The sequence below is a fragment of the Nerophis lumbriciformis genome, linkage group LG08 (assembly GCF_033978685.3).
Source record: "Nerophis lumbriciformis linkage group LG08, RoL_Nlum_v2.1, whole genome shotgun sequence".
In the NCBI taxonomy this organism is placed as follows: domain Eukaryota; kingdom Metazoa; phylum Chordata; class Actinopteri; order Syngnathiformes; family Syngnathidae; genus Nerophis; species Nerophis lumbriciformis.
Window position 1 is genome coordinate 39,375,022 of NC_084555.2, and position 19,176 is coordinate 39,394,197.

Genomic DNA, 19,176 nt, shown 5'->3' on the forward strand with positions numbered 1-19,176 from the left:
CGTCGCTACATCTGTAAGTGTCAGTTAAAACTCTACTATGCAAAGCAAAAGCCATTTATCAACAACACCCAGAAATGCTGCTGGCTTCGCTGGGCCCAAGCTCATCTATGATGGACTGATGCAAAGTGTAAAAGTGTTCTGTGGTCCGACAAGTCCAAATTTCAAATTGTTTTTTGGAAACTGTAGACATCGTGTCCTCCGGACCAAAGAGGAAAAGAACCATCCGGATTTTTATTAGACGCAAAGTTCAAAAGCCAGCATCTGTGATGGTATGGGGTGTATTAGTGCCCAAGGCATGGGTAACTTAATGCTGAAAGGTACATACAGGTTTTGGAGCAACATATGTTGCCATCTAAGCAACGGTATCATGGACGCCCCTGCTTATTTCAACAAGACAATGCCAAGGCACGTGTTACAACAGCGTGGCTTAGTAGTAAAAGAGTGCGGGTACTAGACTGGCCTACCTGTAGTCCAGACCTGTCTCCCATGGAAAATGTGTTGCGCAATATGAAACTTAAAATACCACAACGGAGACCCCGGACTGTTGAACAACTTAAGCTGTACATCAAGCAAGAATGGGAAAGAATTCCAACTGAAAAGCTTCAAAAATTGGTCTCCTCAGTTCCCAAACGTTTACTGAGTGTTGTTCAAAGGAAAGGCCATATAACACAGTGGTAAAAATGCCACTGTGCCAACTATTTTTGCAATGTGTTGCTGCCACTAAATTCTAAGTTAATGATTATTTGCCAAAAAAAATATTACGTTTTTCAGTTTGAACATTAAATATCTTGTCTTTGTAGTGTCTTCAATTGAATATAGATTGAAAAGGATTTGCAAATCATTGTATTCTGTTTTTATTTACGAATTACATAACGTGCCAACTTGACTTGTTTTGGGTTTTTTATATGTGTATGTAAAAAAAAATAAATATATATATATATATACAGTATATACATTACATACATACATATATGTACATATTATATTAATATAATGGATACATAATCATCAATTGATATAATTGGATATTAAGAATGTGTTAAAGCAGTGGTCCCCAACCTTTTTGTAGCTGCGGACCGGTCAATGCTTGAAAATTTGTCCCTTTTGTGACATATGCAAGTTGAACAGACTAAATAATAGATTCACAATTATGAAATAAAACTCACATCTGTCCGTTCTATAATATTAATCTGTCAGTGAGGCTGTTAATGTATACAGGCTTAGTCCGGGTGGTGATTAGATATAATTAGAAAGAGAGAGGGTGCGTGTGGTGTTGCTATGTTGGTGTGGTTGCAACCAACACTAACTTGTATATTCCTATGAAGACACTGTTGATTAACGCTACAATGTTCACGTAGCAGAAATGAGACACTCATATCGCCCTAGCTTTTCAGTCTGGTTACTACATTTTACGTCGACACAGGTTTCATTTGATGTTCGATACCTTAGATGAATTGCTGCAGAGTTGGCTATCCTTCTGGAAGGTTCTCCTCTCTCCACAGAGGAAAGCTGTAGCTCTGACAGAGTGGCCATCAGGTTCTTGGTCACCTCCCTGACTAGACTAAGATGAATGCAGCAATGTACAGAGACATCCTGGATGAAAACCAATACTTCCCATCCAACCTGATGGAGCTTGAGAGGTGCTGCAAAGAGGAATGAGCGAAACTGTCCAAAGATAGGTGTGCCAAGTTTGTGGCATAGTATTCAAAAATACCTGAGGCTGTAATTGCTGACAAAGGTGCATCAACAAAGTATTGAGCAAAGGCTGTGAATACTTATGTACATGTGATTTTTTTTTAGTTGTTTAGTTTTTATACATTTGCAGAATTCCAAAAAATAATAATTATGCAGTGGTGTGCCGTCAGGGCCAGCGAGGTCTTCTCTGCTGGCCTAACATAACCAGAAATCATAATCATAATTAAAGATAAAAGTATTTTTTAAATTTACTTTCCCTAAATACCTAAAAGTATTCATATTATCTTTATGTCATATTATGCTCCTTCCAGCGCTGTTTTTTTTAGGTTATATAGTTTTTATCCAATCAGAATTCAACTAGCTTATGTTGCCAGGCTTCAGCGACCCCCGTAACAAATCTGCCACAGGCCTTCAGATTCAGCAATGCGGGCGTCTATACGCTGTAAACGAACAGGGACATTCAGTGACAGACAGTTGCGATAGCCAATCAGATGACGCGTTGTTGTCAGTAAGGCCTTCTAGCTGGCCTAAGGCAGATTTATAGTGATGTTATGAGCTAGGTAACATACAGTAAGAACTCCATTACCCAGCATGCCACAGTCGTGAAGAGCATGCGCAGTAGCCCCGTTTAGGTTGTTGAATGTAGACATGCCGGCCGGGATGTTTTGGATGAGCACCTGTGGAGTAAACTTTAAGAAGTCAGCCAACACGCCTCGTCTGCATCTTTTATGATTAGACAAGACAACACATATATTTGCAAGGCCATTTTCAAGAAGGATATTTAAAGAGAAACTACATCTTGTGAGACCATCTCGGCCAACTCCGGAAGCTAGCTCAGCTGGCGATGAAATGTGAGTTCAGATATTTTATTTCTTTATTTTTTCATGTTTAAAATGTTTTTTGCAATTTAAATTTTGACAGTACCACAAAAGATATATTTTAATTGCTGATGCAGGTTTGTTGATTTTTAAATGCGCCAGAAAATAACCCGTTTTGTACAATGGCCAGTAGTGCGTAAATGTGTTCCTGTATAGTATTTCTCCAGCAATGGTCATGTGGTGACATCAATGATGATATTTTGAGAGGTAACCATTAAGGTCAGACATCACTGAAGGCCTAGGTGGGAAACACTCAGCCCGCCACTGTAATTATGGGGTGTTGTCTGTAGAATTTTGAGGATAAAAATGTATCTATTTCATTTTGGAATAAGGCTGTAACATAAAAAAATGTGGAAAAAGTGAATCGCTCTGTAGGAATACTTTCCAGATGCACCATAGGACAACAAAACATTTTAATTTGTTTGCACTACAGTTGAATGCAATTTAATTTAATTTAACTACAATTTTTTGGAGAAATAGGCCTCCACGTAAAATGTATTTTCCTTGGTTTCCCAAGACATGTTGAGGAAGACTATTGTTCCAATATTTGATGCAAAGTCAACTTGTATTACCTAACAAAGAAAATAAAAAAATTACAATCGATTTATTCTAAGAGTTGTGGGTAGAGAAACATGGTCATACAGTATGCTAAATAGGTGAATGTGAAGTATGATGTAAAGCGCTTTGGGTATCATTCTAGGTATAGTACATTTATCATTAGAGTTTGTATGATCATATTTTGCATCATACTGTAGTGGCATACAATATTTTGTTTTGTCCTCCAGTAGTGGGGTGGGTATGGTGCGATGCCAGATGGGGCCCCTGGGCATATTGCTTTTTCAGTATCATGCAGTATCATGCTTCAAACCCCGCTTCGAAAAGCTGTGCAATACAAATCGTGCTCATTGTAGCCATTAAACCTGACCTCCTAATTTTCATAAAAATTAAAACAAATCTTTACATTCAGTTTTTTTTAATATCTATTTTTTTTTGTAAAGTGTTGAATTTTGCTATAATTTATTGAGTTTATTTAATTTAATTTTTCACGGGGCAGCACGGTGGGAGAGGGGTTAGTGCATCTGCCTCACAATACGAAGGTCCTGAGTAGTCTTGGGTTCAATCCCGGGCTCGGGATCTTTCTGTGTGGAGTTTGCATGTCCTCCCCGTGACTGCGTGGGTTCCCTCCGGGTACTCCAGCTTCCTCCCACCTCCAAAGACATGCACCTGGGGATAGGTTGATTGGCAACACTAAATGGTCCCTAGTGTGTGAGTGTGAGTGTGAATGTTGTCTGTCTATCTGTGTTGGCCCTGCGATGAGGTGGCGACTTGTCCAGGGTGTACCCTGCCTTCCGCCCGATTGTAGCTGAGATAGGCTCCAGCGCCCCCCGCGACCCCAAAGGGAATAAGCGGTAGAAAATGGATGGATGGACTATCAAATGGTTCAAATCGGTAAAAAATGTTTAATAGTTTGAATAAGATAACTTTTTATTTTAATTTCAGGCAAATTGATGCACTTTTCTATGACAGACTAAAAATACAAATATGTTAATAAAGGTATTATTTGTTTTAAGTTGGTCTATATTTTTTCTTTTTTCTTTTGTTTAATTTTAATAAGGGTACAATGTTATGCAGAGGTGTACTTATAACAATTGTTTGGACAAATTATACTATTTATAGTGGGGGAGTGGGGGCTAACTTTGTTCTGCCTCCTCGGGGTGGCAAAACATAAAATAATTGAAAGCACTGGTCTATAGTGACACAATGTTGCTCCTCATCAGCTGGAGATGCATGGAAATATTCCAAAAACATTCTTGGCACTAAACGGAATTAGGTCAACACCCTCAAGCCTGTTTCATTTTTTTTGCAGGGCATATAAGTTAAAATATGTTTCATTCAACCCTTGGCTTTAATATACATGCAATCACATTAACAGAGACTTGTAGTCATCATTATCAGAGATGTTCTCTTAACAATGGTCTTTATTTCATTTTGATACAAGCACAATAAACAGTTGAGAAATTAAAGTGTTAAGTCAGCCGTAGATGGGATGGATCGTGGAAACACTCCAAAAAATATTGCCACTAACCAAAATGAGACCTCAGGTCAAATCTCTAATCTGCTTATGTTTTTGCATTGCCTTAAAATATGTTTTATTTAACCCTTGGATTTCATATGCAAATAGGGTACAACAATGTTTATATCAGCATCCAAGCTTGCATTGTATTGAAGAAGTCCTGCCTATTGTGTGACAACCATCTGTTGAACGCCTGGCATATATGAGGATTTAATATGTAAAGTGCACCAAGGCAAAACCAGCTTCACAGTTTTGTACTCATTTAATCATTTCAAAGTGCTTCAGAGGCAATGTTGGATATCCTGAATGACAATTTGTCAAAGCAGGATGAGTCCATTTAGAAAGGTGTGTTTGCAGCAGCTGCAAAAGAAGCCTTCTCTCTCCTATATCTTCCTGCACTAAAGAATCCAATTGTTCTCATCATAACTGTGGTTTTACGCGCGCAACTGGGTTTTAATAAGGCTAAAAGCACACGAAGAGGACGAACAAAAATAGTGCACAAATCCATCGTGCACAGTTGGTACAATCAAGGAGAGAGATAGAGAGGGAGAGAGACAGAGAGAGAGAGAGAGAGAGAGAGAGAGAGAGAGAGGGAGAGAGAGGGGGGGACAGAGGGAGAGAGAGAGAAAGAGAGAGAGAGAAAGAGAGAGAGAGAGAGAGAGAGAGAGAGAGAGAGAGTGTTCACTTTTCCACCACTGAGGGACACGCACGCACACGCGCACACCGAGGAGGGTGCAAAAGAAAAAATCCCCACAACAAATTGACAGTGTGGCTTTTTTGTCTCCACAAGTGTCGCCGCAATGTCCACCAAGGCAGAACAGTGTAAGTATTTGCTTGGTATTATGAATTATTATTATTTTGCATTGTCTTCTGCGGGTGGCTGAGACATGGAGGGGGGAGCTGTCCTTGGTGATGATGAGAGGATCTCGGTTGCCAAGGCAGCTTGCAACACGTCCTCACACTGCAGAGGAAGAAGGCTGGGGGACTCAGTGTGTGTGTGTGTGTGTGTGTGTGTGTGTGTGTGTGTGTGTGTGTGTGTGTGTGTCCTTCCTTATGCCTCCTCTGCATTTATTTGCATCTTGAAACAACCTCGCCGATCACTTGCAGGGCTTTTAATTGATAGCAAAACACAAATTTAAGACAAACCATGATGATGCTGCTCTCAAGGTCGACTCGGTGGATTCTTCCCATGAGCAATATGGTGGCATTAAGACTGGTCAATAATATGCCTGTGAAGCCTTTTCATTTTTGATTTTCAAACAACCCAGGTTTTCTTTCATAATGTCGCCGTGATTCAGTCATTCAGTCAAACTAGTGTTTTTCAAAAGTTGAAGATGATGCTGTTTGGCGATCAGTGATGTCATAAACTGTTTGTTCAACTTTTCATTTTTTTTATCTCGGATGTCAAAATGTTGACTTTTTTGCAGTGTATTTGCATCATTGCAACTTAAAGGCCTACTGAAATGCGATTTTCTTATTTAAACGGGGATAGCAGGTCCATTCTATGTGTCATACTTGATCATTTCGCGATATTGCCATATTTTTGCTGAAAGGATTTAGTAGAGAACATCGACGATAAAGTTTGCAACTTTTGGTCGCTGATAAAAAAGCCTTGCCTGTACCGGAAGTAGCAGACGAGTAGCGTGACGTCACAGGTTGTGGAGCTCCTCACATCTGCACATTGTTTACAATCATGGCCACCAGCAGCGAGAGCGATTCGGACCGAGAAAGCGACAATTTCCCCATTAATTTGAGCGAGGATGAAAGATTCGTGGATGAGGAAAGTGAGAGTGAAGGACTAGAGGGCAGTGGGAGCGATTCAGATAGGGAAGATGCTGTGAGAGGCGGGTGGGACCTGATATTCAGCTGGGAATGACTAAAACAGTAAATAAACACAAGACATATATATACTCTATTAGCCACAACACAACCAGGCTTATATTTAATATGCCACAAATTAATCCTGCATAACAAACACCTCCCCCCTCCCGTCCATATAACCCGCCAATACAACTCAAACACCTGCACAACACACTCAATCCCACAGCCCAAAGTACCGTTCACCTCCCCAAAGTTCATACAGCACATATATTTCCCCAAAGTCCCCAAAGTTACGTACGTGACATGCACATAGCGGCACGCACGTACGGGCAAGCGATCAAATGTTTGGAAGCGTACTCACGGTACCGTGTCTGCGTATCCAACTCAAAGTCCTCCTGGTAAGAGTCTCTGTTGTCCCAGTTCTCCACAGGCCAATGGTAAAGATTGACTGTCATCTTTCGGGAATGTAAACAATGAAACACCGGCCGTGTTTGTGTTGCTGAAGTCGGCCATAATACACCGCTTCCCACCTACAGCTTTCTTCTTTGCTGTCTCCATTGTTCATTGAACAAACTGCAAAAGATTCACCAACACATATGTCCAGAATACTGTGGAATTTTGCGATGAAAACAGACGACTTAATAGCTGGCAACCCAGACCCAAAATGTCCTCTACAATCCGCGACGTCACGCACTGACGTCATCATGCCGAGACGTTTTCAGCAGGATATGTCGCGCAAAATTTAAAATTGCACTTTAGTAAACTAACCCGGCCGTATTGGCATGTGTTGCAATGTTAAGATTTCATCATTGATATATAAACTATCAAACTGCGTGGTCGGTAGTAGTGGGTTTCAGTAGGCCTTTAAAGCAGATCCCATTAGGCTGTAGAGCATCACGGTGGAGCATGTGTTGGCACGCCATGCTGGAGAGGTCTGCGTTAGATTTCTTCCCATATCTCCCAAAATATCCATGCTTGTTTAATTGGAGACTCTAAACTGTCCATAAGTGTTACTGTGAGAGTGAATGGTTGTTTGTTTATATGTGCCCTGGGATTGGTGAACCGTCTCGTGTGCAGCCACAAGTCAGCTGGGGTAGCCTCGAGCTCAGTTGTGTGACCCTGAGCAGGATAATGACTGAATATATGAATAATGGGGTGTGTCGGTTACACGAACACTTAATAGAATAGAATAGAATAGAATAGAATAGATCTTTATTGACATTGTACAGCGTACAACTAAATTGCAAGTAAACCCATTAGTGCAAATTTATAGATGAAACATAACAAATTGGACAATACATAATAATAGCAGTAAGAATTTGAGGAACTGAGGTATGTAACTCCTGGTAATGATGTGCACCATGGCAAATCATAGCAATTCATGCAGTGAGGATGTCGTGACATCAAAGAAAATTGCTAATTTGTGATCAATATAGGAGACAATCCTAGGAATATAATAATAATAACAATAATAATAATAATAATAATAATAATAATAATAATAATAATAATAATAATAATAATACATTTACATTATAAGTGCCTTTCAAAAAATCCAAGGACGCTTTACAATATACAGATAAGATAATTAAATGGTAATGATACAAAACAAAAAAGGACAGATAAATGATAATTAAAAAAAAAAAAAAAAAAAAAAAAAATATATATATATATATATATATATATATATATATATATATATATATATATATATATATATATATATATATATATATATATACACACACACACACAGTCCTGTGCAGTAGTTTCATAGGTCATCAACAGTCCGGCCGTGGGATAAACTCTATATGCAGTTGTTAAGAGCCACAGCCACTATGGGGGCCACATGATCATGGCCTGGGCTTTTGTAAAGATTTGAAAATGTTTTTTTTTCATTTAAATCCAACAGTTATAAAATATGATGTTATGGTCAAATCAACTGTGCTGTCAAAGTTCAATAAGGAAGTTAAAATCAAATTAGGAATGTGTAAAACTACCTAAGCCCTCTTGCAAAAATGCAAAATGGTCTATCCGTCCTGGTAGAGGCTGACCCGTCATGGAACAATTCTCTGTTAATTCAACACGGACGTCATGATGTCATCAAAGCTCACATTTATGCATTCACACACAGCGCCAATATTTGGAAACCAGGAGGAGGTGATAGGTGAAAGGTAAAAATATAACACATCTATTTATGGCAGCATTGATAAAACTGTGTTGGAGTTTCACTTTTGCATCTCATGGCACATAATTGTGGTGCATTCATGGAAACTAGATTAAAATTTGAAAAAGAGGCGGCAGTAGGTTTAAATACAGGAGAGCATTAACGTCGATAGTAGATGCAATGATAATAATATAATAATTATAATATTGGTGAGGTGGCGACTTGTCCAGGGTGTACCCTGCCTGCCGCCCAGATGCAGCTGAGATAGGACAAGCGGTATAAAATGGATGGACGGATGGATGTACTATTATGATGTTTATTATTAATTTCATGAATTAGCTAAACTGTATGTTACACTACGAAGTTAAGGTAAACTTGATATACTTATAATCATATTCAAGTGAATAATGACTGGTTGTATGGTCATTAAAACTCACCTTCTGGCTATTTTATATAAAATTTATAACTGAACTTTTTAAACATTAAAAAAACACCAACGAATTAGGGAGTACTATAATGTTTTGTGTTTTAAAAAGCTAGTTTCAACCAGAATAATTCATTTTTTATTTTTTTTGCAGGGCGTTAAGGTTAGGTTTAGGGTGGGGTTGAGATCCATTCAGACGTCCAATAAAAATAATAAATTAGTAATGTTATAGACCAAAATGAGGCCACAAACACAATCTTGTTTAGGACCGCACAAAGCTGAGCTTTGGTCATCATTAATACACAGTTGTTTTTATAGCTATGGTAATTGTTTATTTTTATTCATCCATGGTGTGATAGTACGTGCTTTTATGGCATGGGTTCAATTCCTGTAAAGTGTTGCGTCAGGAACTAAGCCAAAAGTGGGGGAAAAAATCTTATTAATGTATTTTTAGAACAGGTAAAAAAAACTGTAGGGGAATGAAAAGTATTCAGGGAGATGTCCTCTTGCTGCATTTTTTTTTAATCACAAACATATATTTATATTTGTATAACATGCATTAAACTACTCCTGTGAATTTTTAAACAGTGTTAAAAAACTATATCTAAATATTCAAAATGAAGGCAAAAAAAAGTTAAACAACAAAGGTAGTGTTGAAAACACATCCCTCCTTCAAAGATAGATACTGTAGAATGAAACCCTATTAATTTCTGTCCTATTTACTGTTCTATTATGTTCAGCACTGTATGGGAAAAAGTACATTGAAATTATAAGGTTATGAGTGACCTAATACCTTTGCACAGCACTTACACAAAGCCAAAATGATTCCTACACTGTAGCCAAATATTGAGTTAAAATATTTATTATTTGCTTAATGAGTGTCTTCTAGCAGGAAATGACTTTTTTTTTTGTGTAGCTAGTTACAGTCGTGTGTAGGTGTTGTTGGTCTGGACCCCAGAATGCGGAGACGACAGGTGAAGTGCAGTTAAAAATGTTTTTAAAGACAAAAACTAAAATAGTGCAGCAGAGAAGTGCACAACAATGGCTATATAGTCACAAGAAGCATATGGAACACTATGTAACATGGAGGTACAAAGCACAATAATCCAGCCAGAGCAGGCATAAAAAGCATCGTGATTGGCAACCAGAAACAGGTATTTCCTGATTGACAATCAGGGACAGGTAAGGGAGGCAGTGCTTGTACAAGAAAATTAGTGGCTAAAAGGAGGCAAACAGAAAATGGAAAACAAAATAAAAGTGCTTCAATTACTATAAAGAGAAACTAATATTACTTGTAATGAGCAATCATGAGCATCTTTAAAAATCAGGAACCATTGACCAAAATGCTTAACAGGAGTAAAATCAGTAGAAAGTAAAAAATAAAAGATGGAAAACACGCCCACAAATAACCCATATAGCTCAAATATACTGGGATCAAAACACGTATACGAAACATAAACAGTATACAAAGTAAAACACACATAAAGAGCATATGTAAAAACAATAATAATCAAGAAACAAACATCAAAATAATAACCTAGCGTCAAGATTCATATCTTATTGGGTAAGATATGAAGTGGAAAAATCTTTGCAGCATTCTAAAGGATCCTGGTGTGACACACACCTATTTTTCAAAGAGTGAGGCATATAATACCAGACACATTATGTAACTAAAGAACAATAGAGAAAAATATATTTTTCAAACCTGCAGCACAAACTTGAGTAATGTTTTAAGGCAAAATTGATTTCTTACAGTAACAGAGTAAACATAGACTGTAGTGTGCAGACACAGTCTCAAAATATGCTCCAGAAAATCAGTTTTTTATGGAATTAGGGGGATGCCAAACATAGTTTAATCCCTGCTGGCAGTCTTACGGTGCCATACTTTGAAAAGAACTGCTCTGGAGCAGTTTTTCCACAAGCTTTATTAATAAGTCATATATTTTCAAAAATCTTTCAGGACTCAATCAATGTATGAATGGCAACAGGTGGATACACAGATTATTACTGTACCTTTTACCATCTAGTGGAAGAACATACAATTGTCAGTATGCAGCGCTGACGTCGCTAGATTAACAACGATACATTATTTGTAGTACATAAAGAATGATTTTCTGACCAATTAAGTGAAATTGGTACATTTTCCCACCTGGTGATCTCTTATCATCTAATCATGACACAATAATGTGTGGCGGCACAGGGGATAAGCACATCCTAATCAATCACACATACAGAAGATTGTGTATATGGACAAAAACTGACAAAAATAACACATATAGCCTCACGCACACACTCACCCCATACAAATTGTAACTTGAATTTTTTATTTTGTCTGGGATATGAGTCATTTGTGTGTGACAAGTGGTCCTCGGGTTGCAAACTGTGATATAAGTTTTAATGTAAGTTGTAATTTATGCGTAAATTATGTCTAAATTAACGCCCAACTCATAACACAATAAGGACATATACAATACAGTAATAAAAAGACTTTGTGTGCAAAGCACACCGAAAGGGGTATTGCAAGGTGAGGCAAATGCAAGCTCATTTGGATCACTATCACTGACCATTTCATTGGAGAAGATTATTTCACATGTTCAATCCTTGACTTCTGCCCTGTCTAATTTCACTTTCCTTTTCTGTGGCATAGTGCCCCCAGAAGACTTAGCCTCACCCCTAATAAACATAATGAGGGTTAAAGTTACAAAGTAACAATGCCAATCATTTGAAACCACAAAACGGCGTAACAATGCAATAGGAGAACTACCTGCACGTGCACAGATAGACCCCTAGTGGTGCCCAAGCAAGACGTTTAGTGCATAATTAACCCCAAGAGCGCCGCTGTCGCTATTGGTCCGACGAATGGAAAGGGCATAAATGTTAACACTTGTATTTTAACACATGGGAAATTTTCTAGAAAAATAAGTTTTTTTAATTGTCATCACCTTTAAACCAGTGAAATAAAGGTCAGACATACCCTAACTGAGGCTCACACCTACATCCCAAGTTTCTAAAGGAAATGAGCTAGCTATTCTGAGGAAGAAATGTGGGGCAGGCAAATCATTTATACACAATTTACTGTTGTGCAAATTCGACAAATTCAGTACTTTTATTTGATTAAGATTGTCATTATGAGATGAAAGGTGGGTCTTAAGTTGAGCTTCGACAGTCTAGTGAGGTATTTTTAGTATATACTGTAGTGTGATGCTGCTTATGATTCATCTCCAAAACAGTAAAAAAATGTCTACTGTAAATGCAATTTTTTTTCTTTAATTCATTGATTTTAGTTTGTATTCATTCCTCATTTTTAACCTAATAAAAATAATATTGTTACGTTAGGGGGTGCCCATTTTTCTAACCTGAGAACCTGCCCCCCAAACATGTCTGTGAATATGCCTGTACAGTATAATATATTCTCAGCATTACTGCTCAGTGTAATTGTGACCTGAAAAGATATGGTTAAAGTTAACCCCAATATGAAGCAGACCTATTGTACGGTGCAAAAGTCCTAGAGCACCATTAGATGTGTTGTTTTAGTACTGCTGTAATGTCCATACTGTCACTAGGGGTGGCTACAAAATGTTGTACTTTTTTTTTTTGCACCAACCGAATTCCGTCGGTACATCCAGGTATCGATTCAAAATAAAACTTTTGCTGCACGTCACGTCACGTCCGGTAGCAGACTCTGTGTTCAAACACTTGGCGGGCAAATAACTCAAGCAGCACTCAGAGCGAAGTCAGTCAGACTGGCTGTAGGTTCAAATCCATAATAAAAAGGGCCACATGGGCCAAACATTGAAATGTAGATATTCCATCAGAAACTGCTTCCACAGGTTATTCCTTTTAGACTGTGTTTACTTAATTGCAAAGTAAACACATCAGCATTCACAATGCACTGTCAATCAATTCATTATTCTGCCCTCGCTACTTGTTTCCAGCGTGTGCAGCTAGTTTAAAGCATGAAGAAAAAGAAGAAGCTCCAGTTTTTGTTGAAGATTGATGTTCCTTCTTTTGAATTATTTTCTTTCCTTAGTTTTATTTTTTTATACTTCTTCCTTTATTTAGGTTTGTAATACTGAAAATATAAACACAAAATAAACATTACAAAAGTATAATGTCTATTGTATATTTCACATAAATCAAATAGAAGGTTTAGTATGAAGACATTCACAATATAAACTACAGATGTTTACGCAGTAAAATTAAAATTAAAAACTGTAGAAATCAAACAACATCTACATCAAACATTGCACACAGTGTATGTGACTTCCATCCGTCCATCAATTTTCTACCGCTTGTCCCTCTTAACACATCCATCCATCCATCCATCCATCCATTTTCTACCACTTGTCCCTCTAGGGCAGGGGTCCCCAAACTTTTTGACTCGGGGGCCGCATTGGGTTAAAAAAATTTGTCCGGGGGCCGGGCTGTATATATATATATATATATATATATATATATATATATATATATATATATATATATATATATATATACATTGTCTTTATAATCAGTTTTGTCATTTAACATCAATTAACATTGATGTTCATCAACATTTAACATTGTCACGTTATCGATGGGAAAATTCATTTTTAGAGAGTATGATTGGCCTGAGCGACTAGGAGACACCGAGAGTAACAAGCGGTAGAAAATGGATTAGAAAGGAAAGATTTAAAAAATAAAATAAATTAAAAATAAATAAAAAAAAACTTTTTTTTTTTTACTTGGGACTTCCCATGGGCCGGATTTTGGATGCTGGGGGGCCGGATCCCTGCTCTAGGGGTTGTGGGGGTGCTGGAGCCTATCCCAGCTGCATTCGGGCGGAAGGCAGGGTACACCCTGGACAAGTCACCACCTCATCGCAGGGCCAACACACAATCAAACCTAAAGTGTGGCGTTATCGCCCTACACTGGTCAAATTTAGCGCTACATGTATTAAACGAGCTTTGATCATCGGAGTTGCTCTCAGACAAAAAACAACATGACCACGAATACAAAAAACATCACGCAGTCAGCTATTTCAATCTAAAACAAACTAAATACCTTTATGCACAATATCTGCTTACAAATATATTAGCAAGTTTCATGATGAAGCTTACAAGTGTGGATTTCTTTTGTTGTTGCTGTGGTCTGGAACAGTGTCTGTCGGTTTAAAGGTCCGACAGGAAACAATGACTCAAGCATTTGCTCTGGGCTGAACATTCTTACTTTGTTGTCCATCCATTCAGCCATCCATCCATTTTCTACCGCTTGTCTCTTTCGGGGTCGTGGGGGTGGCTGGAGCCTATCCCAGCTTCATTTGGGTGGAAGGCGGGGTACACCCTGGACAAGTCACCACCTCATCGCAGGGCCAACACAGATAGACAGACAACATTCACACTCACATTCACACACTAGGGACCATTTAGTGTTGCCAATCAACCTATCCCCAGGTGCATGTCTTTGGAGGTGGGAGGAAGCCGGAGTACCCGGAGGGAACCCACGCAGTCACGGGGAGAACATGCAAACTCCACACAGAAAGACCCCGAGCCCGGGGATCCAGTCATTGTTGAGTCCGATTTTCGCAATTTATTTATTTATTTTTCGGGGTCAATAGTGCCATCTTCTTCTACTCACCCCACTGCTGCTTCATTGTGAGGAATATGTCTCGCTGTTGCCCCCTGTGGGGTGGTGGCAGTACTGCATACATGCGCTACTCTATTTTAAATGGTTTCATTAAGCCTATTTGGGTGATGTTTGGCAGGCCAATTGAAAAGCTTTGGTGGGCCAGCTGTGGCCAATTCAATAGTCTTGCTCTAGGTACAGTAATGTTACTATTTTCCATGCCAACAAAGCAAGTATGCCTGATAGAAAACACTAAAAACTACAGTAAGGCTCCGCTTACTAAAAAGTAGCTCTATGTTAATTTACCTTGGATTGCCTCAGATATGTTACTAATTAGCATTAGCGATTTAAGATGGCTATTTCAACACCTCCAAATTTGTTGATAAAAACTACAATTAAGATGGCCGTTACAATCCAACAGCTGGTGTGTAATAAATACAATACTTACAGTAAGGAACAACAAAAGACTATATTCAGTTTAATGGCAAAAACTACTTTCGAGCTAGACAACCCCACTGTAGCCCAGTGGTCCCCAACCTCTGTGACGGGCTGCACAGCAACATTAAATCATTTATAAAAACGAGCACATTTTCAGGGTGTACCCCGCCTTCCGCCCGAGTGCAGCTGAGATAGGCTCCAGCATACCCCCGTGACCCCGAGAGGGACAAGCGGTAGAAAATATATGGATGGACCGCATTTTCTCTGACTTAATTTTCGCCTGTCCCACTGGACACACCAACAAGCTTGTTCATAGATGGGTAACAAACCCCTGATCGGAAATCGCCATTTGCTATATTTGTTTTATCTTTTTTACATGGGACAATGCACAATAATGAACATATACAATGTAAAAGTGTCAGATTGTAGCCTACTTTCTATCTGAAGTCCCGGGCAGGTTGATGGTTAATACAACAAGATCCATAAAAAGCTAAGTTAGCACCAACATCAGACATCAACAGTACAATACAATACACAGACCCAGATATAATAATGCAGTATATAATAAAATGGAGACCCATATAAAACAGTAAGCTGCTGCATGATCTCAGCTCTGGACAGATCAGGAATAAAGTCCCCATAGTACTAGTGGTTTGCAAAAGTATTTTAACTCCTTGAACTTTCTCATATTTTGTCACATTTACAACAAAAACATCAAGATGTTTTATTTCAATTTCATGTGAAAGACTAACACAAAGTGGTATACACTTGTGAAGTTGAAAGAAAAGTATACAAACCCCGTTTCCATATGAGTTGGGAAATTGTGTTAGATGTAAATATAAACGGAATACAATGATTTGCAAATCATTTTCAACCCATATTCAGTTGAATATGCTACAAAGACAACATATTTGATATTCAAACTGATAAACATTTTTTTTTTTTGCAAATAATCATTAACTTTAGAATTTGATGCCAGCAACACGTGACAAAGAAGTTGGGAAAGGTGGCAATAAATACTGATAAAGTTGAGGAATGCTCATCAAACACTTATTTGGAACATCCCACAGGTGTGCAGGCTAATTGGGAACAGGTGGGTGCCATGATTGGGTATAAAAGTAGATTCCATGAAATGCTCAGTCATTCACAAACAAGGATGGGGCGAGGGTCACCACTTTGTCAACAAATGCATGAGCAAATTGTTGAACAGTTTAAGAAAAACCTTCACAAACAAGGATGGGGCGAGGGTCACCACTTTGTCAACAAATGCATGAGCAAATTGTTGAACAGTTTAAGAAAAACCTTTCTCAACCAGCTATTGCAAGGAATTTAGGGATTTCACCATCTATGGTCCGTAATATCATCAAAGGGTTCAGAGAATCTGTAGAAATCACTGCACGTAAGCAGCTAAGCCCGTGACCTTTGATCCCTCAGGCTGTACTGCATCAACAAGCGACATCAGTGTGTAAAGGATTTCACCACATGGGCTCAGGAACACTTCAGAAAGCCACTGTCAGTAACTACAGTTGGTCGCTACATCTGTAAGTGCAAGTTAAAACTCTCCTATGCAAGGCGACAACCGTTTATCAACAACACCCAGAAACGCTGTCGGCTTTGCTGGGCCCGAGCTCATCTAAGATGGACTGATACAAAGTGGAAAAGTGTTCTGTGGTCTGACGAGTCCACATTTCAAATTGTTTTTGGAAACTGTGGACGTCGTGTCCTCCGGACCAAAGAGGAAAAGAACCGTCCGGATTGTTATAGGCGCAAAGTTGAAAAGCCAGCATCTGTGATGGTATGGGGGTGTATTAGTGCCCAAGACATGGGTAACTTACACATCTGTGAAGGCGCCATTAATGCTGAAAGGTACATACAGGTTTTGGAGCAACATATGTTGTCATCCAAGCAACGTTACCATGGACGCCCCTGCTTATTTCAGCAAGACAATGACAAGCCACGTGTTACATCAACGTGGCTTCATAGTAAAAGAGTGCGGGTACTAGACTGGCCTGCCTGTAGTCCAGACCTGTCTCCCATTGAAAATGTGTGGCGCATTATGAAGCCTAAAATACAAACCCCGTTTCCATATGAGTTGGGGAATTGTGTTAGATGTAAATATAAACGGAATACAATGATTTGCAAATCCTTTTTAACCCATATTCAATTGAATGCACTACAAAGACAAGATATTTGATGTTCAAACTCATAAACTTTATTTTTTTTTTGCAAATAATAATTAACTCAGAATTTCATGGCTGCAACACCTGCCAAAGTAGTTGGGAAAGGGCATTTTCACCACTGTGTTACATGGCCTTTCCTTTTAACAACACTCAGTAAACGTTTGGGAACTGAGGAGACACATTTTTTAAGCTTCTCAGGTGGAATTCTTTCCCATTGTTGCTTGATGTACAGCTTAAGTTGTTCAACAGTCCGGGGGTTTCCGTTGTGGTACAAACCCCGTTTCCATATGAGTTGGGAAATTGTGTTGGATGTAAATATAAACGGAATACAATGATTTGCAAATCCTTTTCAACCCATATTCAATTGAATGCACTACAGAGACAAGATATTTGATGTTCAAACTCATAAACTTTATTTATTTTTTTGCAAATAATAATTAACTTAGAATTTCATAGCTGCAACACGTGCCAAAGTTGGGAAAGGGCATGTTCACCACTGTGTTACATCACCTTTTCTTTTAACAACACTCAATAAACAATTGGGAACTGAGGAAACTAATTGTTGAAGCTTTGAAAGTGGAATTCTTTCCCATTCTTGTTTTATGTAGAGCTTCAGTCGTTCAACAGTCTGTTGTATTTTGCGCTTCATAATGCGCCACACATTTTCAATGGGAGACAGGTCTGGACTGCAGGCGGGCAAGGAAAGTACCTGCACTCTTTTTTTACGAAGCCACGCTGTTGTAACACGTGCTGAATGTGGCTTGGCATTGTCTTGCTGAAATAAGCAGGGGCGTCCATGAAAAAGACGGCACTTAGATGGCAGCATATGTTGTTCCAAAACCTGTATGTACCTTGCAGCATTAATGGTGCCTTCACAGATGTGTAAGTTACTCATGTCTTGGGCACTAATGCACCCCCATACCATCACAGATGCTGGCTTTTCAACTTTGCGTCGATAACAGTCTGGATGGTTCGCTTCCCCTTTGGTCCGGATGACACGATGTCGAATATTTCCAAAAACAATTTGAAATGTGGACTCGTCAGACCACAGAACACTTTTCCACTTTGCATGAGTCCATCTTAGATGATCTCGGGCCCAGAGAAGCCGGCGGCGTTTCTGGATGTTGTTGATTAATGGCTTTCGCTTTGCATAGTAGAGCTCTAACTTGCACTTACAAATGTAGCGACCAACTGTATTTAGTGACAGTGGTTTTCTGAAGTGCTCCTGAGCCCATGTGGTGATATCCTTTAGAGATTGATGTCAGTTTTTGATACAGTGCCGTCTGAGGGATCGAAGGTCACGGTCATTCAATGTTGGTTTCCGACCATGCCGCTCATGTGGAGTGATTTCTCCAGATTCTCTGAACCTTTTGATGATATTATGGACCGTAGATGTTGAAATCCTTAAATTTCTTGCAATTGCACTTTGAGAAACGTTGTTCTTAAACTGTTTGACTATTTGCTCACACAGTTGTGGACAAAGGGGTGTACCTCGCCCCATCCTTTCTTGTGAAAGACTGAGCATTTTTTGGGAAGCTGTTTTTATACCCAATCATGGCACCCACCTGTTCCTGATTAGCCTGTTCACCTGTGGGATGTTCCAAATAAGTGTTTGATGAGCATTCCTCAACTTTATCAGTATTTATTGCCACCTTTCCCAACTTCATTGTCACGTGTTGCTGGCATCAAATTCTAAAGTTAATGATCATTTGCAAAAAAAAATAAAGTTTATGAGTTTGAACCTCAAATATCTTGTCTTTGTAGTGCATTCAACTGAATATGGGTTGAAAAGGATTTGCAAATCATTGTATTCCGTTTATATTTACATCTAACACAATTTCCCAACTCATATGGAAACGGGGTGTGTACACTGGTCATCAGAAAGGCCACAATACTGG

The 19,176-nt window shown here is 38.8% G+C and overlaps 1 protein-coding gene across 6 annotated transcripts in view; it reads left to right on the top strand.

Annotated features, from left to right (window-relative positions):
* The first annotated feature begins 5,343 nt into the window (after positions 1-5,343).
* The window catches only part of LOC133611779 (protein unc-79 homolog), a 132,487-nt gene continuing 118,654 nt past the window's right edge, over positions 5,344-19,176 (top strand). For all 6 annotated transcript variants that reach the window (XR_009816035.2, XR_009816036.2, XM_061968907.2 and 3 more), the window contains exon 1: positions 5,344-5,469. Coding sequence is in view for 4 of the 6 variants with exons in the window: in XM_061968907.2 (XP_061824891.2) it covers positions 5,448-5,469 (22 nt within the window). In the remaining 2 variants the exon portion in view is untranslated. The remainder of the gene's footprint in view (positions 5,470-19,176) is intronic.